The 24569-nt window shown below is 40.9% G+C and overlaps 1 protein-coding gene across 1 annotated transcript in view; it reads left to right on the top strand.

The window, feature by feature from the left end:
* Positions 1-24569, top strand: part of ANOS1 (anosmin 1) — a 122836-nt gene that overhangs the window by 67360 nt on the left and 30907 nt on the right. Inside the window, exons 4-6 of the mRNA XM_021709613.1 lie at positions 4580-4764; positions 7093-7222; positions 23523-23728. Of these exons, the coding sequence (XP_021565288.1) occupies positions 4580-4764; positions 7093-7222; positions 23523-23728 (521 nt within the window). The remainder of the gene's footprint in view (positions 1-4579; positions 4765-7092; positions 7223-23522; positions 23729-24569) is intronic.

Here is a 24569-nt window from a genome sequence, read left to right as displayed (position 1 = left end):
ATATATATATATATATATATATATATATACACACACACACACATACACATATATATATTCCCCCCCCCCGGACTAACTTATGGCTTTCAGTTATCTACATTTTCCCTTTGCCATGGCTAAACCAAGAATTAATTGTATGTCAATTTGTTTCTTTTCAAAATGCCTTGATAATGGAGTTGACTTTATATTTTCACAAATAATTAATATATAAAATACTTAAACTTCAGTCTTTTGGAGATAAAGAAACATTTCACAAATAAATTTTCATCATTTTGAATCCAGTGGTCCAGTGCCTTAATGTAATGTAATGTAAATACAATTTCCTAGAATCCTGATTATCTTTATGGGAGATATTAAGTAGTTGTTAATTATTAAGTCATTAGAACAGAACATTATATCTTGCTGCATTTTCATATCACTTAGACTCATGACACAAAAATTAACACATGATAAAATTTCACAGTGAATATGCAACTGCTAATTCTTTATCTTCATTGATTTTTTTCTATTGATATATTTTCAACATTTTAAAAATCATTGAGTTTCTTTTTTTTATTTTACCAGAATACTTTTTTGCATTTTAAAGAAAAAAATTTGACCTCTATTGTCACATATTATGAGGTGCCATATGATAATACTTTTGCATTTTTCAACAAAATAGTTTAGATTTCAGATGACTAATTTGCTCAAAAATAATTTTGAGTGAGAAAAATGCTAATCATTTACATAATAGAAAACACATTGAGAAGAGATCTAGTCTACGCATCTGGTTATGCAATTGGGATGCTGGTTTAGGCAACGAGGCCTGTGCTCACTGGCAGCAAGGGCGGGAGGTCTTGAGGGGCTGAGCCCCATCTGCACACAATTATGGCAGAGTGCTGGAGTTACATCCAATCAAGGGAGCCAACTGACCCTAATGCAAAGCAGATGGACCATTTCTTAACATGCAAATTGCAGAATCATGGTACATCATAATTAAAGAGATTTTTGAATTAAGAAATTTGAACTGACATCACCCTGATGCTCATTATGTTCGATTAAGACTGTTGGTAGTTGAATGATATTCAAGATTAAAACCTTACAGTGAGGAGATTTGGATGCTTGGATTTGCTTCTGATGAGTTCAGGGGCTAGAGTATTTATTGTAGCTGTGTTTACTCTAGAGGATTATACATTGAACAGCCAAGGAGAAAGGTAGATTTCGATGTTTCAGAGAATGTGCTCTATAAATTTGAAGAAGTGATCATCTCTCTTTGCCACGCACAAATAAATTAAACAAGTCTTGAAATGTTCTCAGAGGCTATTCTCTCTTGCCTTACAATAACCCTCAGTAGAACAATTGTCTGTCATCTGCCTGCCCACCTTGACTGCAAGAATGATAACAACTTATCATTTTATTGAGATTCACTTTTCACCACTGTACAACTTTTGGCATTTTTCTTGACACAAAAAATAGAGTACTACTTCTATATTAAAGCTGGTTATCAATTAACTTTGAGATTTCCCTCACATGAGGAATTGGTCTTTTTTTGTTTTATGAGGAAGTCTTATGGTCAATGCAATAAAAGTGTTTTATCTTTTAAACATTTTAGTATTGCTTTATTTTTTAGTGTTTACCTTTTTAAAAAGTAAGAGTAAATGTACATGTGAATAATATGACTGTGGTAGAAAAAAGAGATCTGAGTTTTTTGAAAGAATATATGATTAAGAAAGCAGCACAGGATACCTATGATAAATTTTCTCCCTTCTCTAAGTGACTTTCAAGCATTTCTACCGTTGCCACAAAGATTTGCAGAAATGTTCCCATATTTTCTTATTTCTTCAGACATATTCTTGAGTGGAGAATAAGAAAGTGGCTTAGGCTATTCCTTTAGCAAACATTTACCGAATATTTGCAATTGCAGAATACTCTCCTCTAGGACATTGTGAGATGTGGAAATGAAGGAGACAAGGTTTTTGACCTCTGAGGGCTGTGGCTTAGTGGGGAAGACAGATATCATTAAATAAGCTGGCTGTAGCAAAAGACAGTTAAATAAATGTCTTGACAGTTACAGGCTCAACGTTGAAGAGGGGTAAAATAATAAAGCCTTTATTTCCAACTGGGAAGTTTAGGGGAAGTATCACACAGGGGTGGCATTTGGTCTGAGCCTGGAAGTATTCAAGGTGCTACAGTTAGAAACAGAAGGCAAGACATTTCAGAATGAAAAACAAAAACAGAATGAAACAAAAAACAAAGATAGATCATGGTAGTATGAAGTGTACCTGGCAGTATGTTTCTAGGAAAGCTGGGTTTAAAAATAGAATTTGTGACAAAACTGTAAGCTAGATCAGGAGATAAACTGAAAGATAAATCATAGCTGATTATAAAGATGGATATCTTGAAGGATTTTTCCAAAAAGTTTTTTTCCATTATTTGAAGAATGGGTTGCAATTAAAGAGTTTCACAAGCTGAAGGAGACAATCTCATTTCTACTTAAACAAACAAACAAAAACCACCAAACACCAAGAAGAGAGAATTAGAAAAAAAAAAAGATTAAGGTGCAGGGAAATGGATTGGAAGGTTATTTTGAAAGTCCAGACAAAAAGGGGAGTAGAGGAGATACCATGGAGTTAGAATGATTTGGGAATTTCTATAAATGCACTGTGCAATAAAACAATTAGATGCTGATAAGTGCAAGAACAAATCAAAAAGTTTTAAGATCTTTTGGATATCCCAAAGAATGAAGTTGTCATGAAGATAGATAACACAGGAGAAGAGATATATCTGGGAGAGAGGAATTTGAGATGGGATTTGTGTGGAGAAATTCAGCAGGCAGGTGGAAAAGGTGACCTACAGTTTAGCCAGGAATTTGAGCTTGATTCAAGAATCATTTGCTTAGCAGCAATATTCTAGTCATCAAAGTAAATGTAAGGTTAGGCACCAAGAAGAAAGTTTATACTATAAACCTGAAAGAAATTCATGTCCCTCAGAACAGGAGTCAAAGACTGACTTAGTGAACTTCCAGGCCAACCAGGAAGCTGAGGATATTAAAATAAGAATCTCCAAGGAATTTGCAAATCTATGAAAACCCATCTCATTTCACTACCTTTCTACTTGGCTTTTCCTAATTTGAAATGTGGAAAGAAGCAGAAAATTCAGAGAGAAATCTGAGATAACATTATAGCTACAGGCAATTTACTTAATCTTCCTTAAACTCAATTATCTCCTGTTCAAAAATTAACCCTTCACACACTTCACAAAGCCACAGTAAGGGTCAGTTAGGTGAGAGAAATTTATGGTAAATAAAAGGGCACTACATAACCATAACCTATCAGCAAATTAAATTGGAGAATGCAATAGGTATAATAAATGTGCTCCTTAAAAATGTTTTTAATCAATAACTTTTGACCATATAAAAATACGCTTTAAAAAAAATGATCCAACTCATCCATCTATAATTTGATGACTTTAAAATCGTCCTAAGCAAGACTTAACATGAATTAAGATCCAAATGAAATGATCAGCCCTGTCACCAATGTGTATCAAATCTTATTTATATTTTGTGTTTGCACATTTTCTAGTTTCCTCTTTGTATAAATGTAAGAAATAGAAAGAAAGAGCATTCTGAACTAGCCTTTCAAATGAGTTTTCAGATGAATGACTACTGGTGTTCTTGGTGTTGATGGCATTCAACGTCATAGCCTATAGATTCTACCTGATTCAGTTAGTTTTATATCCTATGGTATTATACTCTATCCTGTTATTATTATAAATTTGTTTTAAACTTCTCTTTCTATGATGTTCACTATTTTGAACCGTGATTCTTGAATCTTTCAGTAACCAGAAAACTTGCATGCATGGTTGGGGATGGGGGGGAGAAAGCAGAATGATTAACTACTTTAAAATGAGACACCTGTGAGAAACTTTTGAAGCAATGCACTCACTCATGCCCAAACCAAACATTATAGATTCATCATTTTCCAATTTTAAATCATTAAGTCTACAGGGGAGCTCTAAAGCAATCAATTGGGGGATCCAAAAGACTCAAGTTTTGGAAATCATTCTTGTAAGATTTCACCACATGAGATTTAGCTTTGCAATTTTTCCCTTAAACGAGAAATTCCCTGTGATAGTGAGACTATCAGACCTGGAAACCATATTATGATGACCTTAGACTGTATCAGTAGAAATGAAGATTAATAAAATGAGGAAAATATTTAAAAACTCTTTATAATGATTGCCTAGTGTGAATTCCATGTTAACCTCAAGTGAAGCAACCTGGTAACGTGATTTATTTAGAAGAATGCAAATAAAAGGATTGCTCTAGAGATTACTAGGGAGAAAACCACTTGTTCAGAATCAGGAATCAATTAGAGCCTCTTATAAAACAAAGCAGGAAAAGCTAAAAGAAAATGGGCTAATAGCCAAACTGAGTGCCAGAAGATTTCAGATGTGAAACCCTGTGTGGGGAGGACACTTTTATGAAAGGAACTAGAATATCAGTTGTCATCAGTTGTCTCTTCAATAGATTTTCTTCCTCAAATTTTACTTCAATTTGAGTCACACACAGATTGTTTCAATTGACATGGTTCTGTTTCAGGTGTCCCCCTAAAACCCAGAAAAGAATTACGATTTACAGAACTGCAGTCTGGACAACTGGAGATTAAGTGGTCCTCGAAATTCAATATTTCCATTGAGCCTGTGATCTACGTAGTACAAAGAAGATGGAATTATGGAATCCATCCCAGCGAAGATGATGCCACTCATTGGCAGACTGTGGCCCAGGTAAGTGCTTTGTACAGACTTTGTTATTTCCCCTTGACATAGTGTCTACTACCCACTTATACACATACAATTAACTTGCTATGCCTCAAAATAGCTTGACTACAGAAATAACTCAATCAAATGTGAAATTAATATCATGTATGCCTGAAGAGTGGATGAAAACTTGACTATTTGTTCAACATACACATAAAAAGGATCACACTTTATAATCTGAGTGTTCACATTTATTTTCTCCAAGTACTTTATTTCCCTCAGCTCAACTCAAACCACCAAGAGCAAGGGAAATGAAACGAGATAATTTGATATTTAATAATCTAAATGGCTTCTCTTCTATTTTTCCTGCATTTAAACCTTTATTCCACCCTAGGACTTTAGTAGCATGGGGTAATATTCGTATCACAAAACTACTTAGTGGGAAGTAGCCAACAGCTCATAAATCTTCCCTAAGTGCTTTCTTCTCTGTCTTAGTCAACTTAAAAACTGATACACCACCTGGATGGCAACACTCCCAGAGTTTATCTTAACAGTGCTTCATCATCTTCTGTCTTGTTGATGAGAAGAAAACCAAATATTTTCTTTCTTTTTAAGAGCTGTTAAATCGACTACCAGCTGCCAAAAACAAAACAAAATGAAACAAAACAAAACAAACCAGAAAAAGAAAAGAAAAAACAACTACATGGATGTAAAAAAAGAATAAATTCTCACACGTGAAAGTGCTTCATGCTGTCAACAACTAAAATACCTTCTCCAAACTTTGTCTACAGGAAAAATCTCTCACTTAAGTTGATCAAATCACTTTTTCCTTGGAGAATTCCTTCTTCTTCAGTAAATATAAACTAAATTTCATTATTTATGTATTTGGAAGAAGAATTATATTCTTTTCTCAATAGGAGTATCTCAAAGGGGGTAAATAATAAAATGAGGTAACTTAAAGACCCCCAAATAAATAAGAAATTTGATGCAAAAGAAAGATATTAAATTAGAAAAAAATACCTGATCAAATAAACTTAGAAATTCCACTTTTTACCTATTTTGTAAAAAATAATTTGCTTCAATAAAACATAAAGCCACTTAGACTACATCCTAAACTTCCATTTGATTTACATGCTGTGCTCCCATAAAAAATGGTAGATTCATTTATAAACTTTGCAAATTATTTAAGGATTATGAATGTAACTGACAGTAGGATCATTTCTCTGATCTCTTCTTTCTTGAATTACTATCATTGCTATTACTATTTTTACTAGTTAATACCATTTCCTTTCCCTGTCTGCTAAATGCTGTGGATACCATGCTTTTTGAATTCACAGCTAAAACTCTAAATGATGAAGTCAAGTCGAAAATGTTGTCTCACATTCTGCCAAGGTAGAATGCTGCATTTAAAAGTTCATGTTCTTCCTTTGATCTCAGAAAGATTTAGCTTTTTTTACATATCGATGTACATGTGTAACAGTCCTTTTCAATCAGTTATTATAAACTGAGGTTTGAGAGGGCTGAAGTCCAATCTTATTTTCCCAGTTTCATCTACTAAGCTGAGTTTGGCACTACATATAGATGTGGGCATAGGCTATAGGCATTTAATCCTTGGAATTGAAGACCAAAGTTTTCAAATCTACCGGTGGAAACAAAACATAAAACATTGTTGAAAGCAGGTATATAGCAGGAAGACTGTTAAAGTTGATATCTTGAGATCGTAGCAGCAGAGAACAAAACCTACTAACCTCATCCAGAGTCTAGTTTTTTTTTTGGAGGGGGGGGGCATTTTATTGGACAAAGATATGCTAACATATCTCATCCTTTAGGATCAAGACTGGTTCCTCATAGATGTTATGTGATATACTCATTTTTAAAAAGTGATTTGGGTTACAAATTACTTACAGAAATTGTTAGTGTTCTTTTAGTGCATGGGTTGTTATTCCTACTTACAGAATTATATTTAGAATGCAAATTAAAGAGAAATTTATTTTCTATAATCTAAAGATGAGTTCTCCTTCTTGTCTATGATGCAATGATGACTATGAATATACCTTATTGATTAAATTCCTCAAGTGCTGTATTTAGTCACCAGATTTAAAAAAAAAAAATAGCTCAAACATTTGTCATACATATTGACTTTTAAAAATGTTTAATTTTTTAGTGTGAAATATCAGAGGTTTTTTGATCCCTGGCAACTCATTTCATAACTGGGCATGATATACCCCTTGTATCCAGAGGGAAGACAAACTGAGTTGCGTCGGCTGATGAGTCAGTGTATTTTTAAAAAACAGATCCAACCAACATCAGATTAAAAATGATATATTCTCTGTGCTCTATGACATTTCCCTTCAGACCACGGACGAGCGGGTTCAACTGACTGACATAAGACCCAGCAGGTGGTACCAGTTTCGAGTGGCTGCTGTCAATGTACATGGGACTCGAGGCTTCACTGCCCCCAGCAAACACTTCCGTTCTTCCAAAGGTCAGTTTTCCTTTTCTGCTCAAACTCTGGACACTCACCTTGCTCTCGGGCAAACAAGGAATGCAGAGTCGTTGTCTGCATGATTATATTTATGGTTAGCTGACAGGTGGCTTTGCTGTTCCTAGAGAATGGGACCAGATGTGTTTGAAGTGACCGTGTAAATTTACCGTTGAGAACATCACTGGGCTTTTGCCTTCAAGATATCACAGAAGATATATAAGCAGGTTTTTAAAACTTTGAAGTGGAGGGTTTTCTATTATCATCTTCTGTTGAGTTTTTACTTAGAGATATCCTGCAACAAGCATCATTCAATTAATTTTTAAATAGAAAGATGGAATTTTAGCTATTGCAGATGATATACCCTTTCTGACAATGATTGTTTAATTGAGTATGCATTTAATTCTTACCTTTGTTTCATAACATATAGAATTTAGGCCCTTCCTGAGTCATTTGATCATTGCTATGATTTCATTCAGTTCCTATTGCATTGCTATTTTAAAATCGCTGTGGAATCAGGTGCGTACTATATTACATTTGTGGTTAGTTTAATCTGTGATAGTTAAAGGATGCAATTTGACCAGATATTAATAATATCTTCAGATTTATTTCTCCAATTGTGTCCATATGGCTGTGTGCCTTCCAAATTAATCATACATCTGCTTGACTAATCATCAGGCTCTGATTTCATAAATACTAATCAGGAGTTATCTTCTTATGTGGAAGCTAATTTAAATTTATTGTAAACAAAATGCATTGTGATTTTAATAAGCAATATGAGAAGGTTTAAACTGGCTGTTATAACTTGCAAATTCTGTTTCATGTTTGGGGCAATGTATATATCTCAGATAGTCTATCCGTTTCTCACTATGGAATATTGCTACCACTTTCTCTGCATAATCATAGGTGTCAAATGGAAATTTTGCAATCAAAATAAATTAATATTTGGATTTTATTATAGCATATGTTATAGATCTTTACATTCTTTTAAAAATAATTCTGTTTTTAAAAGAGGTAGATGCTTTTTTTTTTTCAGGGAGGCAAATACTCCAATTAAGCAAGCTGTAAAGTAAAAACATAAATAAAGGCAACAAACCTTGTGTTAAGACTCTGTCTCCAGCTGGTCTGACAATTTAGACAGGCAAGAGAAATAAATAATTAATAGTGGGTTAGGAGGTGGTGATCAATAAAAGGCTTGAGAACTCTTCACCTTGAGTTTCATGGTTCAAATGCGATCCAGGCACAATGTGGTCAAAATGTATTACCATCTGTTCAGTTGCCTGTAAGATCTAGGCTAGTGCCCTCAGAGGAAGACTGCAAATTCAGACATCAGACAGAAATGGTTTCCAGACTCTAGACAGATATTGAATTAAGTACCTGTAAGAGTTGTAGCACCTCCTGCCCACTTGATGTGGGGAAGGAAGCTTTGCTCCCATGATTCCTTTTAGAGCTCTGCTATCACAAGATTGTTAGGATCTGGGGGAAGAGGTCCTTGGACAGTCCCCAGGGCTGGTCATGAGGGAGCTAATGTAAATTAGGGAGACTACACTGTCCTGACACTTCCTAGTATATCATTGAGAAGTTGAGCTAACCTGCTCTGAAATAGGAAGGTATGAAAGAGTCAGAGTGGGACTCTAATGTCTGCTTTTCACTTCTCATTTAATTGAGCGTCTCCATGATTCCTGCTACAGAGCATATCTAAAACATTTTGAATTATGGTTTAAAATAAATATATTAATAGTTTCATAAATCAGATGTGATGAGATCATGAAAGGAATCCCCACATTACTAAATATCCCTGCTCTTCTTTCTCTATGGGACAGAGGCATGCCTTTTGAGGTTTACTCTTTTGCTTCCCCTTTCCCACCACTAGACAAGTTTTACATTACTGTCTACTTTCTGTACTGAGGAAACCACTGATGTCTAACCACCAGAGAGCCCAAATTTGTGAATAACCAATTTGGAGTCAGGGCCATATAAATTGAAAAGTACTAGTGGGCTCCATGTTTCATTTGCTTTTCTTTTTCAGTAACTTGATGTTCTACCTTTTCTTAATATTATTGATGTTTATTGAATGAGCAAAAAATGCATACATTTCCTGCTTAATAGCAGAAATATATATTGCTAAGTAGCTATTACCTGTTACAAGATGGTATTCACAAGTTTGCTGAATTTTGGAAATAAACGATTTGTTTCTGGCTGTGGAGACCATGTCTGTATGTCAATACAGGTAGTAAAAGAAGGGAGAGTTCAAGTTTTGTAGATCATGTGAGGCAGAATCCAAATAAATTGTTTGTATCTTGTCAAAAACATTTGTTTGGTCATCAGAAATTAGTCGATATCAATTTGACATTACAAAATAACACACTTTTAAAGGGTCTTATGAAGAAAAGTGTAAAAATCTAACTTAAAAATTACCATTAACCTAGCATATTATCTGTTAGTTATTATTTTCACTCCCCTTCAAATGTCGAGTTTTTATCCATATTTTTCTTCGTATTTTCCCATGTGTGTAAGATATATCACAAAGGAAAAGGAAACAGACAGCATTGTTTTCACGCCATATAAGTATCACACTGGATGTTATTCCATGCATACATTACAGAGTGTCAGTAAAACTTGAACAGACATCACCGGTGGTAGTAAAGATTCCTGTTGCTCCGTTGGGACCCATGAGTTTTTACTTTGTTCTACAGCTGCTCGAGATGTGCCATTTCCAATTGGCAAGGGTTGTGTATAGATATGTCTTGAAACTATTTAATAGTTGGAAATTTGCCCGCAGTGGTAGCTTCAGCAGCTTTGCAAAGACTTATGAGTTCTTATGTATCTACATATTGCAGGGTGACTTTTTTTTAAAAGGGGGAAGGAAAACTACTCCAACCGCTAAGTCTGGAAAGGAAAAAAAAAGGTTTAAATATTAGAACAAACATCTTATTTAGTTGAAAAATTCTTGATATAGTTAAATCATTGCTTTTAAAATACAACTGTACTCGATCAGTTATACACCTTAAAAGGTATTTTGAGGATGCATTTCAGTGGGAGTTTGATCTATAGACACTAAGGTGGAAAACAAATAAGTACAATCAGCATTCATTTTCTTGAAATATGTGTTGTTCCTCTGTGTGTGCGTGCCTGTGTGTGCTTGTGTGTTTTTTGATTACTTATAATGGTTGCTCTCTTTTTTTTGCCCTTGCATGCTACTTAGTTATTCTTTTAACATACAAGGATTTCTGTATTTAACAAATAGCATTGACTGAAAAACTAGAGGAGCCTGCCCCACAAAAAGTGATGGAATTTCTCCCGGGACAGGCAGAAGTGGTCCTTTCCCATGAGATTTCATGTCAGTGCAATAATAGACCTGCATTTCTCCAAGGGTGATAAGTGATTTTGTCACTTTACCCAACGTAAGCTCAAAGTAATTCCATTGTGCCAAATCTCCGTGCCTATTACTTTGTTGTTTGTGGCATGAAACATAAGAGGTTAAGTGATGAGACCTGAAATCTGTCTTTCTGAAAGCCAAATGTTCCATCTTCCTTTGCTGAAAGCACTATATGATTGTCAATAAAAGGAACTACTTTTCTCTAAGACTGAAGTTGGGTATACATACTAAACATTCAACAAAAACTTGTGTTGGAAACTACACAAACTGTGTTATATATAAGTAGAAGAAGCGAATGCAGCCTTCTTATGTCAATTATCTCTGAAAGTGTCCTTGCTCTCTGCGGTGTGTCTCTGCAGATACTTGTGAAGATACTAAGGAGGGAGTGGATCTAGCAGAAGGAAAGTGAGAAAGGGAAATGCTCTGATTTGAGACACAGAGGGAGGGGTTAGGAAAACATTGGTTTTGTGATGTGAATCTCACCTTCTTACCCTGTGCTCTTGAATGAGTGAATTAAACTCTTGCATCTTCAATTTCCCTATCTCTAAAATGGGAACAATATTGCCAACAAAATTTTAAGCAACAAAATTTTAAGCAACAAAATTTTAAGCAACAAAATTTTAAGCAACAAAATTTTAAGCAACAAAACTTTAAGCAACATAATTGTAAGCAACAAAATACAAACATGTGTTTATAAAATTAGAAATAAACAGTGCATGTGTCAAGTTTCCTAAAACTAATTGTATCACAGCTTTGAAAATTCTGCCCAGATTGGGTGGGCAATCTATGATCTGTGCTCCAAATTTTCCTGCTGCCTGTTTTTTTTTTTTTTGCAAAGAAAGTTTTATTGGAACACAGACACACTCACTTGTTTATATATGTCTATGTATATTGTTTGAACTATGAGGACAGAGTTGAGTAGTGGTAACAAAGACTGTATAATCCACGAAACCTAAAATCTTTACTATCTGGCCCTTTAAATAAAAAGTCTATCAATGCCTGCTCTAGACTACTGTAATAGTCACTTTCCCCATTACAAGGCTTTGCATTTTTACCTTCTGTAGGTATATCGCTCTCATTATGATCATAGAATATGACATATTGAGGGTGGCACATATAGGTGTATATTGTTAGACCCTCAATTCTCCATTTCCCTTATCATTTTTATTCTCATGCTTCATTTTGCCACAAGTTATGTGAATAACATTGAACATGTCACTTTATGTCTCTGACCCCTAAGACCATCACAGGAAAAAAAGGAAGTGAAAAAAATTATAGAATCTCTTAAGGTTTTATCATAATATATAGTCTCCCTCTCTGTCTGTGTTCATATTTTGTGTGTGCACAATATATTTATTTCATAAGCATACTTTCTGTAATGTTTGGAGATACCGAAAGAGGCACAGGACAAGGGGCTGGTATAAACCAAGCATTTATTGGGGGAGAAACTCCTAGGCGAGGTCCCGTGTTCCTGGAAGATGGGCCAGGGGAGTCGCGCCCAAGGAAGGGCGGCTCGGGTTTTTAAGGGTGCTGTATCTGGGTAGGTGTTGGGGCGGCAGTGAAGCGGGGAGACAAAGCGTCACATCTGGCGTGGGCTGGAAGGTCCCTGTCTGGCCCTTCTTGGCAGCTGGTGGCAGGTTCCCGGAAGCTTCAAGCGAGGTTTGCGGATGTGAGCTTGGGGGGAGGGGCGCATAGAGGATGGGTGGGTGGAAGGGCAGATGGGGGAAGGTGGGTGCTGCTTCCCTTCGAACCTAACATCTTGACATCTTGGTATAAGGGGCGCTGACTTGATCTGGCTGCTTTAATCTGAAAGGGGGTGTACTTTTAGGGGAGGCCAGGATGGGGTGACTAGGAGGGAAGTGGGGCCTACGGGTAGGGGTACAGGAGTAGCTGATTGACTGCAATGCGAGACATTTTTTTAATGCGGGACTGCAAAAAATTAAACAGGGTGCAACCATAAGTAAAAGACAGATAAGTAGAACAGGTCCCAAGAATGGCATGACCCATTGGGCGATGCCCGAGTTCCACCAGGCAGAGAAAGGTGAGTTGGTGGATGATTTTCTTCGAAGGTTGTTTTCTAGTTTTCGGAGAACATTAACATTTTCCTTCACCAGACCGGTTTCATTGATGTAGAAGCAGCACTTTTCCTGGAGAAACATACAGGTTTCCCCTTGACCGGCGGTGAGAAAGTTAAGAGCTCTGCGATTTTGCAGTGTAACTTGGGCTAGAGAAGTAATTTGTTGTTGGAGGGATGTTAAGGAGCTAGCGGATGCCTCCAGGGCAACTTTAAGTCTTTCTTTTAGTTCCTGGGAGGAGAACGCCATGTCCCAGTGCTCAATCTCCCCAATTTTCCGGCTGCCACAGATGTGGCAAATGTGAGGCTGGGCATGAGGGGAAGGAATGCCGCGCGGTGGGTGCGGCCGGGAGCAGGGAAGGCTTTCAGGAGAAGTTCTTCCTCAGAAAAAAGAGTGAGCTGTGGAATGAGGGTTACTGAGTAATAGCAAGAGCAGGAGCTGCTGATAGCTTTAACAAGTGTGCCGTTGCACCAAAAGAATCCGCCCTTTGGGGCAAAAAGAGTAGGGGAGATGGACATATAATTATTGCAGGAACAGGAGCCATAACAGATAGTGGGAGGTGTTTTGGGAGGATAGAACAGAGGGACTCCCGAGATTGGAGAGGGTTGTTTGGGTGGGCTAGGCGACCTTTCGGTGTTGTTGAATAGGCGCGCGACAGGAACAGCTGCAGGTGGGGAGCGGCTTAGGGCGGCGCAGAGGAAGCAGTTACTTACGTTTCCAGCAGAAGAGTGATTAAGCAATGTGATGCCTTGTCGTGTGAGGCAAAGCCATGAAAACGGGGACGGGTGGGCGGCATTTGGGGAGGGAAGCTGGGCGCTTAAAGAGGTTTCAGCTTCTGAAATGAGGCTAGGGAGATTGACGAGGGAGGGGAGAACACGGCGGTATGACTGGAAAATGCGGATTTTTCCTTGTGGTTTTGAATTTGCAGCTATATGATAAACAGCTCCTTTGACTCCCTGCGCCCACCTGGGATGCCAAGGATTGGAGATGGTGAAATGGGATATTGAATCTGGCTGTGTGAGGGTTGCATGCATAAGGTGTAGTTTGCACCCGCCATATGCACACCCCCCATAAATTTCGGACCACTTTTTACACCGTGGGAATTTTTGGTCATAGTGAAAACAGAGGGCCAGAGCGGTAAAACCTTGACTGATGGAGTTTATTTTGGGGATTGAAATGTTGATGGTAACCGGTGCCTGGCATCCTCCGGGGCTGGCACAGTCTGGTGCCTACCACAACAGTTGTTTCCTTATCATTGGATGTGGTTGTTTCCTCTACAAAAAATTGCCAGCGGTAACCATTATCTGGTGGTGTTGTGTGTGACAGAGGCAGCAGGAGTAGAATGAGTAGCGGGGCCCTGGATAAGGCAAAGACGGATGGGTTCCACCTGTTGGCTCCGCCAAGGGGTTTCTGGGGCTGGGGCCAACTTGAGACAGGAGACATGATACCAGGAAGGGTGTCCCAGTAATTTGGCAGCTGTGGAGGTGGTGAGGACCACCGTGAATGGGCCAACCCACCGGGAGGGTTAGAGCTTGGGGGGACAGTTGTTTGAGTAGAACTGAATTCCCCAGTTGGAGGGTTGTATAAATCGGATTTGATGGGTTGTCAGGAGTGACCGTGGGAAGGGTTCGTTCCGCAAGCTTCCTTAGCAACTGCCTAAGCAGAGACAAGTAAGGCAAGTAGGAGGCAAGCAGAGGTGGTGAGGAGGGTAGGTTGTGATTGATTAAAAAGGGCCGAGACCCGACGGAGCCCTTGGATCCGCCCTTATTCTGGAGAGGGCGAGTGGGAGGAGTGCAGGCCAGCCGAGTTTTACCTCTAGGGTGAGTTTGGTGAGGTGTGTTTTTAAAATGCCGTTTGCCCTTTCTACCTTACCCAACGACTGGGCAGTAAGGGGTGTGGAGTTTCCAGGTAACCCCCAAGCTAGCAGCCACCTGCTGGACAACTTTGGCAGTGAAGGCAGGTTCATTGTCTGGATGTTGGCTGGGAGGCCGAACCTGGGGATGATGTGTTCCAGAAGGACTGTGGCCACGACATCAGTCGTTTCCTTGGCAGTGGGGAAGGCCTCGATCCAGCCTGAAAAGGTATTCACTAGAGTGAGCAAATACCGAAATTTTTTGTGGACAGGCATATGGATGAAGTTAATTTGCCAGTCCTCGGCTGGGATGTGGCCCCTTATCTGGTGAGTGGAAATATGGGGGCGCAATTCTCCCTGCGGAGTGACAGCAGAGCAGACTGAACACGTGTCATGAACCTGAGAGATAAGCCTTTTTAAACCCGTTAGATGGAATATAGGAGAGAGAAACCGATACATGGCCTCAGGTTCGATGTGTAGAGAGCGGTGGACTTCTGTTAAAATATGGGAGGCCTGGTTTTGTGGTAGTGCAACACGATCCCCAAGCATGATCCAGTCCTGCTGTGTGACATGGCCCCCTTTGTCTAATAGGGACTGCCATTTCTCGGGGAGGTACTGGGGTTGCAGGAAGGGAGAAAGGAAGAGGAGGAGGGATGGAGGCGTGACCTGGGTTAGTCCCCTTGCAATAGAGTCTGCCCAGGCATTGCCCTTTGCCACCAGATTTTGTGAGGCTTGATGGCCTCGACAGTGGACAGTGGCAACTTCCCGTGGGCTCTGCAGGCCTGGAGTAGTTTAGAAATTAGTTTGGCATTGGTAATGGGTGTGTCCTTAGTGGTGAGATATCCTCTTCCCTTCCAGATGGCGGCATGGGAATGAGCAATGAGGGAGGCATATTGGGAGTCGGTGTAGATGGTTACCTGATGCCCTTTAGATAGTTCAAGAGCCCGTGTAAGCGCAACAAGCTCCGCTTTTTGGGGAGTGGTGCCCAGAGGAAGGGGCTGGGCCTCGAGAACAGAGTTAGCAGAGATTACAGCATAGGCCGCCTGCTGGTGGCCTTGTAGGGTGCAGACAGCACTACCATCCATGAACAGAGTGAGGTCTGGGGACTGAAGTGGCTGATCTGAGAGTCCGTCCCTAGGCGGAATTAGGGCCTCCATCACCTCCAGGCAAGAGTGGGTAGGCCCTGCATCAGAGGAGGGGAGAGGGAGCAGGGACACCAGGTTAAGGGGTGGTGAAGGCTTCAGAGCCACCCCTGGGTTGTCAAGCAACAACAAATGGAACTCCTATATCCTGGAGGGGCCTAGGAGAGAGAGCACCCGATGTCCCAACAGTTCATAGGCTCTGTGAGGGGAGAAGACAGTGATATGGTGATGTAAGGAAAGTTTTAAAGCCTCCTTGATTAGAACAGTGGCTGCTGCTAGTGCCCGTAGGCAGGGTTGCCACCCCTGAACAGTGGCATCGAGCTGTTTGGCGAGGTAGGCTATCGGGCAGTGGGAGGGACCCACTGGGTGTGTTAGAACCCCCACAGCTATTCCATGGTGCTCATCTGTGAACAAACAGAAGGGCTGAGAGGGGTTAGGAAGACACAGCGGTGGTGAAGACAGGAGGGTGTCGTGGAGAGCAACAAACGCCTTGCAAATCTCAGCAGGGGAGGTGAGGGGCCCCATAGGCGTTTGCTTGGCTGCCACATACAGAGGTTTGGCTAACAGGGTGAAGTTAGGGATCCATTGCCTGAAGTACCCCACAAAGTCCCAAAAGGACAAGATTTGGTCACCATTTTCTGAGGGTGTTAGCTGCCGTATAGCGTGGAGACAGTCCATTGTCAGGGCCTTAGTGGTGGGAGTAAAGTGGACGCCAAGGTAGACGACTTCAGGTTGTGTGAGCTGGGCTTTCTGGGGAGACACCTGATATCCCCTAGAGGCCAGGAAATTGAGAAGGGTGTCTGTGTGTGTGCGTGACAGTTCCTCAGATGGGCTGCAAAGTAAGAGATCATCCACATACTAGATGAGGTGGCTAGGTTGGAGAGGGCAATCAGCTAGATTAGCCATGAGAGCCTGGCCAAAGAGGTGGGGGCTGTCCCGGAAGCCCTGTGGCAAGACCATTCACATAAGTTGTTGTGCCTGTTCCGTGTCCAGGTCCTCCCAAGTGAAAGCGAAAAGGGAGTAAGAGTCCGGGTGTAGGGGGATAGTAAAGAAAGCATCCTTGAGGTCAATGACAGTGAAATGTGTTGTCTGAGGCAATATTCGAGATTAAAGAATGTAGGGGTTAGGAACCACTGGGTGGAGAGGGACCACCACCTCATTAATGAGACAGAGGTCCTGGATTAAATGGTAGTCTCCAGAGGGTTTACGGACTGGAAGGATGGGGGTGTTACACAGAGAGTTAACGGGTATGAGGAGGCCCTGAGAAAGCAAGCGAGTGATGATGGGTTTAAGGCCCTTATGATGTGTGGCGGAGATGGGGAACTGGGGTATAGAAGGGAAGTGAGAGGGGTTTCTCAAAATGATGCGAACCAGGGTGTGGTGTTGTGCTATGACTGGGGTGGAAATGTTCCACACATTGGGGTTGACTAGGTGGGGTGGGAGGGGAGGCAGCAGGTCTGAATTGGGAAAGAGAGAGACTAGAGCAATATTGGCAAGGAGTGGGGCTGCCGATTGAACTAGCAGCGTCACAGTGGCCCCCAGTTTTGAGAGGATATCCCTACCAAGCAATGGAATGGGGCAGGATGGGACAATGAGGAAGGAATGACTAAACATCCAATCACTGAGAGAACAAGGTAGAGGCGAGGTTTGAAGGGGGACAGATGGCTGGCTGTCGATACCAATGACCAAGACCTGGGAAGGAGATAAAGGCCCTGAAAAGGAAGGCATTACCGAATAGGTAGCCCCCGTGTCCACGAGGAATGAGATTGACTTACCCGCTACCTGGAGCAAGACCCTGGGCTCGGCGAGGGTAATTGGGGTCCTCGAGTATGTGCATCCTTAGCTTTTGGCCAGTCCGAGCAGCTCATGGAGCAGAGCAGGTGGCTCAGCCATACCCCCATGTGGAAGCACCAGGGCTTGGCCAGGCCAAGTGCAATCCGACTTCCAATGGCCCTTTTGCTTGCAGATAGGACATGGCTTACTCGGTGGACACAGGTTAGGGCACTGCTTGACCCAGTGGCCCTCCTGGCCACACTTGAAACAGGCTCCCGGGAGAGCTTTGTTACCCGTCTCTGGATGCCGAGAGACCCCTGTACCCTGTTGCATTAGCCGCAGGGCTGCAACCAGGGCACAGGCTTGCGCTTTAGCAGCCTGCTGGAGGCGCTGCTGCCTAGTGGTTTCTGCATCTTCCTCACGGGCATTAAAAACCTTAAAGGCCATGTTTACCAGGTCACAGACAGGGTTTGAGGGCCATCCTCTGCCTTCTTCAGCTTTCTGCAGATGTCGGGGCAGATTGGGTAATGAAATGGGTAGTGAGAACAGTAGCCCTGGCAGGATCATCTGGACTGAGGCGGGTATGGACAGCCATAGCCTCGGTGAGGTGGTTTAGAAAAACAGCTGGGTTTTCGTTTGGGCCTTGGGTTATTTCCCTAAGTTTATCATAATTCACTACCTTTTGAGACGCTGCCTCAAGTCCTGCCTGAATGCACTGTATTATGTGATTTCTACGTTTACGTCCTACGTGGCCGGCTTGGTAGTTCCAATTCAGGTCCATTGCTGGGACGGCCTCAACCCCCACTGACTGCATGTTGTCTGTTAGATGGACTTTATCTGCGTACTCCTGAGCAGCGGCCATGATACGATCCCGTTTGTTGGGAGTGAGGGTGGAAGTAGAGATAACATGAATATCATGCCATGTTAGATCATAAGCCTGAGTAAGGTAACGGAACTCTTTGGTAAAGGCACTAGGGGTGGCAGAAAACGACCCCAATCATTTTTCAGTGGCAGATAAGTCGGCCAAAGAAAAAGGGACGTGTACACGCACAATGCCATCTGGGCCAGCTACCTCTTGCAGAGGACAAATGGGCACAGGAGCAAGGGGGTGGGGAGGGTGGTCCATACAATGTGAATGGGTATGTGCACTGACCAGAGAGGGGAGGGAGAGCAGCAGAAGGGGAGAGTCAGAAGGTGAAGGAGGAAGATGGGGATAGAGAGAGGGCGGGTTGTATGGAGGTGGGTTGGGAGAAGGAGGAGGAGGAGGATTTGGAGGATGAGAGATTGGCGCAGTTAAGTTTTCCAGAAGATTTATGAGGGGGGAAGGCACCGGATTGGGTGGGAGAGGCTTGTTGTACTTGGGTGGGGCGGCTGGGGCAGAGGAAGGGGAAGGGGGGCTTCCCTTTGCCAGCAAGAATTGGGTCGTGGAACAATACTGACACAGGGAAGGTCGGGAGCGCAGGAGCCAGAAGGCCTGAACATAGGGAATCTTCGACCATTTTCCACTGCGTTTGCAGAAATTATCCAAGTCAGTGAGGATGTTAAAATCAAAAGTTCCCTTGGGTGACCATTTGGATCCATTATCCAGTCTATACTGAGGCCAGGCCACAGTACAGAAATGGATTAGGCCTTTGCGTCGAATGTCCGGGGTTAATCCCAATTTGTTGAGATTACTGAGAAGACAGCCCAGAGGTGTCTTAGAATTAGATTTGGAGGGTTGGTTACCCATGTCAATTTAAATTTCCGGGCCCTGTCTGAGTCTGAAAAGGCGTCCCAATTCAGGCAAAGACTGACCAGACAGAGTGAAGGTTAGGATAAACAGGGCGTCCCCAGGATTTATCGCTGACTAGAAGGGAGGGCTTTCCCTAGCACAGCTATGACTTCTGATAGGGAGGCCCAGAGGGGGAAAAGAGACCGACATGGGGGGAACTCACCTCACGAAAGTGTGAGTGGAGGAGTGGCTCGGAGATTTGCAGTTTGGGCTGGAGGTGTCCAGGCAGGAGGCCCCTGAACTGGGAGGTGAGACCTGTGTGGCTCAGTCACCTCCCAGATTTCGGCACCAAGATGTAATGTTTGGAGATACTGAAAGAGTCACAGGACAAGGGGCTGGTATAAACCAAGTGTTTATTGGGGGAGAAACTCCCGGGCAAGGTCCCGTGGTCCTGGAAGATGGGCCAGGGGAGTCGTGCCCAAGGAGGGGTGGCTCGGGTTTTTAAGGGTGCTGTATCTGGGTGGGTGTTGGGGGCGGCAGTGAAGCGGGGAGACAAAGCGTCGCATCCGGCATGGGCTGGAAGCATTGTGTCTGGTGTGGGCTGGAAGGTCCCTGTATGGCCCTTCTCGGTAGCTGGTGGCAGGTTCCTGGAAGCTTCAAACGAGGTATGTGGATGTGGGCTTCGGGTGGAGGGGTGCATAGGGGATCAGTGGGTGGAGGGGCAGATGGGGGAAGGTGGGTGCTACTTCCCTCCAAACCTAACACTTTCAACTACACTTCAAAATTTCAATAAAATTAAAGCATCATGTGAGTAGAAATACAAAATTTTGTATAATTCAACCAAATGAATATACTATATTTCATAATGTTGAGAACTGTTTCTCAAAACAGAAAATCACTTAAATATGGAAATTGGTTAGGATTAAATGAAACACTTCAGATTAGATAAACCAGACTGACCCTCTCTCTTTTGAACCCCACTGTGAATAAGTGGATAGATAAATGGCTGGTTTACAGAGAAGAATCAGGGTGATACACAGGTGATCTCTGCAATTCCCTTTGGCTTTGTAATTTAGTAGTGATAATTTTGGGGGAGAAAGATATTGGGAATATCTCATCTTGGTAATGAAGTGTGCCATCTTGGTATTGTAAACTTTTGAAAATATAAAGAAAATACAATCAATTCATACTGTTAAAAGCATTATTTCCTCAAATAGTGTTTCATAAATTATGTTGTTTCACATTTCATAATATTTCATAAACTAGATGATATTATTCTGGAGTACTATGGCTATATCTAAAACATAAGAAATTTTTTTCAGGGTAGTAAATCGTGTAATGAATGAAGTTGATTAAGGAGAATGATGAAATACCTAATACTAGTTGATCTTCTTGAATGTTGAAATTTCTTTAGAAGAGGAGATGATTTTGAACTTTTCCTTATGAGAGCCTAGACTATCTGGAAAATGTAATTGACTACTTCTTTTCAACACATAGTTATTCAGATATATTACCGAGAACATGAATGGTTGTTATCATCTTTAACTTTTCTCTTTCCTTGAAGTGATGATTCGCTTGCAAACCAGGTTTTCTCTCAAAAAAGCCTACAGCTCCCTTTTGTAGGTGAGGGATATAGTCCTACACCAGAAGAAAAGATGTTGCATTAGCTCTCTTATTTTAATTCAGGAATGGCACTTTTTTGATTTTGCAGTTTACTTTCTGATCTTGTTGTGAGTTAGCAATTCTAAATGACAGGATCTAAACCTGAAACTGAAATATTACCTTACAAGTCAAAACTAACACTTAGGAGAAAGCTGCCATTCATTCATTTATGCATTCAGCAAATGTTTACTGAGCACCTACAGTGTGCTAGGTGCTCTTCTGAACTCTGGGGATACAGAGGTAAACAGAACAGACAAAATTACTCCCCTCATGAAGCTTTTATTATTGTGAGCAGAGGCAGACAGTAGATAAATAAAGTCGGTTGGTAATAAGGGCTTTGGAGAAAATCATGGTGAAATTTTTCTTCGTAAGTAGAGGAAAGAGGAGAGTGCATGTTGCTCTTTTAAGAAGGGTGACATTTGGTAGACCTGCAGTAGGAAAGGAGCCAGCCCTAGGGAAATACAGGGAAACTGTTTACCTAGTGGAAAAGCCTCAGTAGCATCATGATTTTCCTTCCTAAGAAACAGCATGAGAACCAGGGTGACTGGGCTAAGAGGCAGCAGGGACAACAAGAAAGAAGCTTTGAGAGGTAATCTGTAGCATGATTTGTAGGGCATTCAGGAGACTGCTGGTGTTTTTACTCTAAGTAAAGAGCTTCTGAGCAGAGGAATGACATCACATGGTTTGTGTAGTATAGAATCGTGTGACTGCTGTATGGAGAAATGGTTCTAGGGGGCAATGTGGGAACCAGGGAATACTGTTAGGAGGCCTTTGCAATAATCAGGGAGAGGTGATGGTGGCTTAGCCAAGGGTGGTGGAAGTGGTGAAAGCAGTTAAATCCCAGATATATTTCGTAAGTACTGCTAACTTGATTTACTCAAGGAATGTGAGTGGAAATAAATGTTTGACTTCAAGGTTTGGGGCCAGAGTAACTGGAAGGAGGAATTTCCATGTACTGAGAAGGAGGTGTCGGTGCTATGCTATGTGTGTGTGGGAAGGGGGCATGGATCATGATTTTGATTTGGAGCACTTTCATTTTGACATACCTTTGAAACTTCCAAGTGCAGCTGCTGAAAGATATTTGAATAATTGAGTCTGAATTCAGGGAGGAGGTCTACGTTGAAGACATCAATTTGAGAGTCATCAGCACAAATATTTTTTTAAAAGAGCTGCTATACTAGATAAGATTCCTAGAAAGTGAGTGCAGATGAGAAGAGAAGAGGTTCCCTAGTTCAGATGCGAGACACTCTACTGTTTAGAGATGATGGGATGCAAAGGAACTATGAGGCATGGGGCTGAGAAGTGACTTCTGGTAAGACCAAAGGAAAATCCAGTGGGGGGCTATGTTCTGAGAGCCAAGTGGAAGGCTGCGCTTCAGAGAGAAGGAAGTAATCAGTGGTGTCAGTATTGATGATCAGAGGGGAGCCCCTCAGATGGCTCACTGAACCTCCATAGCAAGGAAACCTGCACTTCCTATCCCAATAACAGCCAGAACAAGCGTTTTCTCCTTACTTAGAACGAAGTGATGTTCAGACCTCTTGATTTGTTGCCACCTGATGTAGTACTTTTCCACTTTTGTCCTGCAGATCATCCACTTTAGAATGACTTGTGTGTTTTACATAAAATATACATAGTTCTGGGCCCCACCTAGGTTTGTTACAGAATCAACATTTCCCACTATAAGTCTTGGGCACGCCAGAAGATTTCTAATATTGATTGAGAGTTGCTTGATTAATGGAATCACATGAAATACTTTCTATTGGCACCTTACCTAAAAAACAACTACCAAGTATCTTTATATCAGAAAATGAAGGAATTAACCTAACAAAACCACTAGACATTCTATATCATCGAAAAAAACAAGACATTAAAAAATATAATGTGTGTTTCCATCATTCTAAAACCACAAATGATTGAAAGTAAAAACATGGATACTTTCCCTCTAGTCTTCTTCATTTATATCAAGTTAGATATAATTTTTTTTGCACCTCCAATGCAGATGGTGCTATAATTAGAATTATTGACAGCATTTTGCTGTTAAGACGTCTTCACCAAAACCATCTGCAAATTGTGATGAGTGGCATCTTCACTTGTTCAACTTGCAGAAAATGAAGACCCTCTAGCTTTGCTCATATTTAGTCTTCTTCATATGTGTATTTTAAATGGAGATTTGTGGGGTAGTAATTCCGGCACCTAATCTTTCTCTTGACAGCCAAGAAAGTTTTAGTTTATGAGACAAGCCAGAAATGGTATAATTCCAAAAGTGAATGCTATTCGTAAGTCATCCAATTTGTAAAGTGAATACAAAATGGTGCAGATTTTTAAAAATCTCCCTTTATTGCTCTTAGCTGATACAAAGATTCTACTTTGCTTATCTATTTAATGTCAATTCACCTGCTTTAAATTGTATTGTATTTTGTAGAAATGCATCAATTTCAATACAGTAAAATCTGGCTGGATGGCAGCAGTATGGAAATACCCAGAAGGATCCTTCTAGATTACACTTGCAAACCAAGATCAAACACATCCAGCTTACTGTTTTATAGACTGTTTTAATTTGATGCTTAACAAGGGTTCCTTACTCAGTGCTTGTTTCCACTTTTCTACATGTATAAAGCAATGCTTTATGTGTTGACCATGTAGTCACTACATGTGCTAGGATACTGGTTTTGTTGAGTCACATGGTTTGTTTTTGTACTGGGATTTCAGATCCATCTGCCCCACCAGCACCAGCTAACCTCCGGCTGGTCAACTCCACCATCAATAGTGACGGGAGTGTGACTGTTACTATTGTTTGGGATCTCCCTGAGGAACCAGATATCCCTGTGCATCACTACAAAGTATTTTGGAGCTGGACGGTCAGCAGCAAGTCTCTAGTTCCCACGAAGAAGAAGCGGAGAAAGACTACAGATGGGGTAAGTCGGAACCAGAAGGAATGACTGCATCTTGTTGGGGGTGTGGGGTGTTTGAACTCAAAACAACTGGCCTGGAAAGAGCTTCTGTAGAACTAAGAGAAGGAATGGATAGAGGAATGCTTCCCATCCTGTTCCTTTTGACTAAGAAAGTTCAGAGACTGCAAGAGCATGCCCAGTGTTTTGCCTGTTACATTTTAGGCAAAAAGACTGAATTTAGTCCATTGACCTACTCTTATCTAAATGGTAGTCACAACTTGAGAACTCAAAGGAAAAACTTAAATTGCCCCTATCTTACCCATCTAGTCATACAAAATGATATAATACAAAATATGCTTTATATTTAGGTTTTCTTTCTTTCTTTCTTTCTTTCTTTCTTTCTTTCTTTCTTTCTTTCTTTCTTTCTTTCCTTCTTTTTTCCTTTTCCTTTTTTTGTGAGATCTTTGTAAATGGATGAACCAATGTTCATGACTTTTCTAACACAAGGTGTTTCCATCTGTAATCTAATAAGTGGCCAGTAAACACAAGAGAAAGGGCACTTTTGACTATGTTTTTCTTATTGATTACAATAATCTGGCGAGATTTATTCTTTAGATGCGAAGAAATAGAATCTTCTTTGATGCAATGAGAGTCTTATGATAGGAAACATCTTGCATCATTTGAAATGCTTAGTGCATTGCAAAGTTATTTGATTTCCTTTTAGTATGCACTCTTTCCTCTTGTTACAGAATTTACATAAACACCTTTTCCTATAATTTATAAAGTTGAATTCTATAGATAGATAAATATTTAGAAATGAAAAGATAGCAAGACTATATATATATATATTTTGAGTTGGAGTCTC

Source organism: Carlito syrichta, unplaced genomic scaffold, assembly GCF_000164805.1.
Source record: "Carlito syrichta isolate Samal-C Ts95f unplaced genomic scaffold, Tarsius_syrichta-2.0.1 Scaffold260712, whole genome shotgun sequence".
Lineage (NCBI taxonomy): Eukaryota > Metazoa > Chordata > Mammalia > Primates > Tarsiidae > Carlito > Carlito syrichta.
Note: the sequence above shows the minus strand (reverse complement) of the source record. Positions and strands in the feature narration are given on the sequence as shown.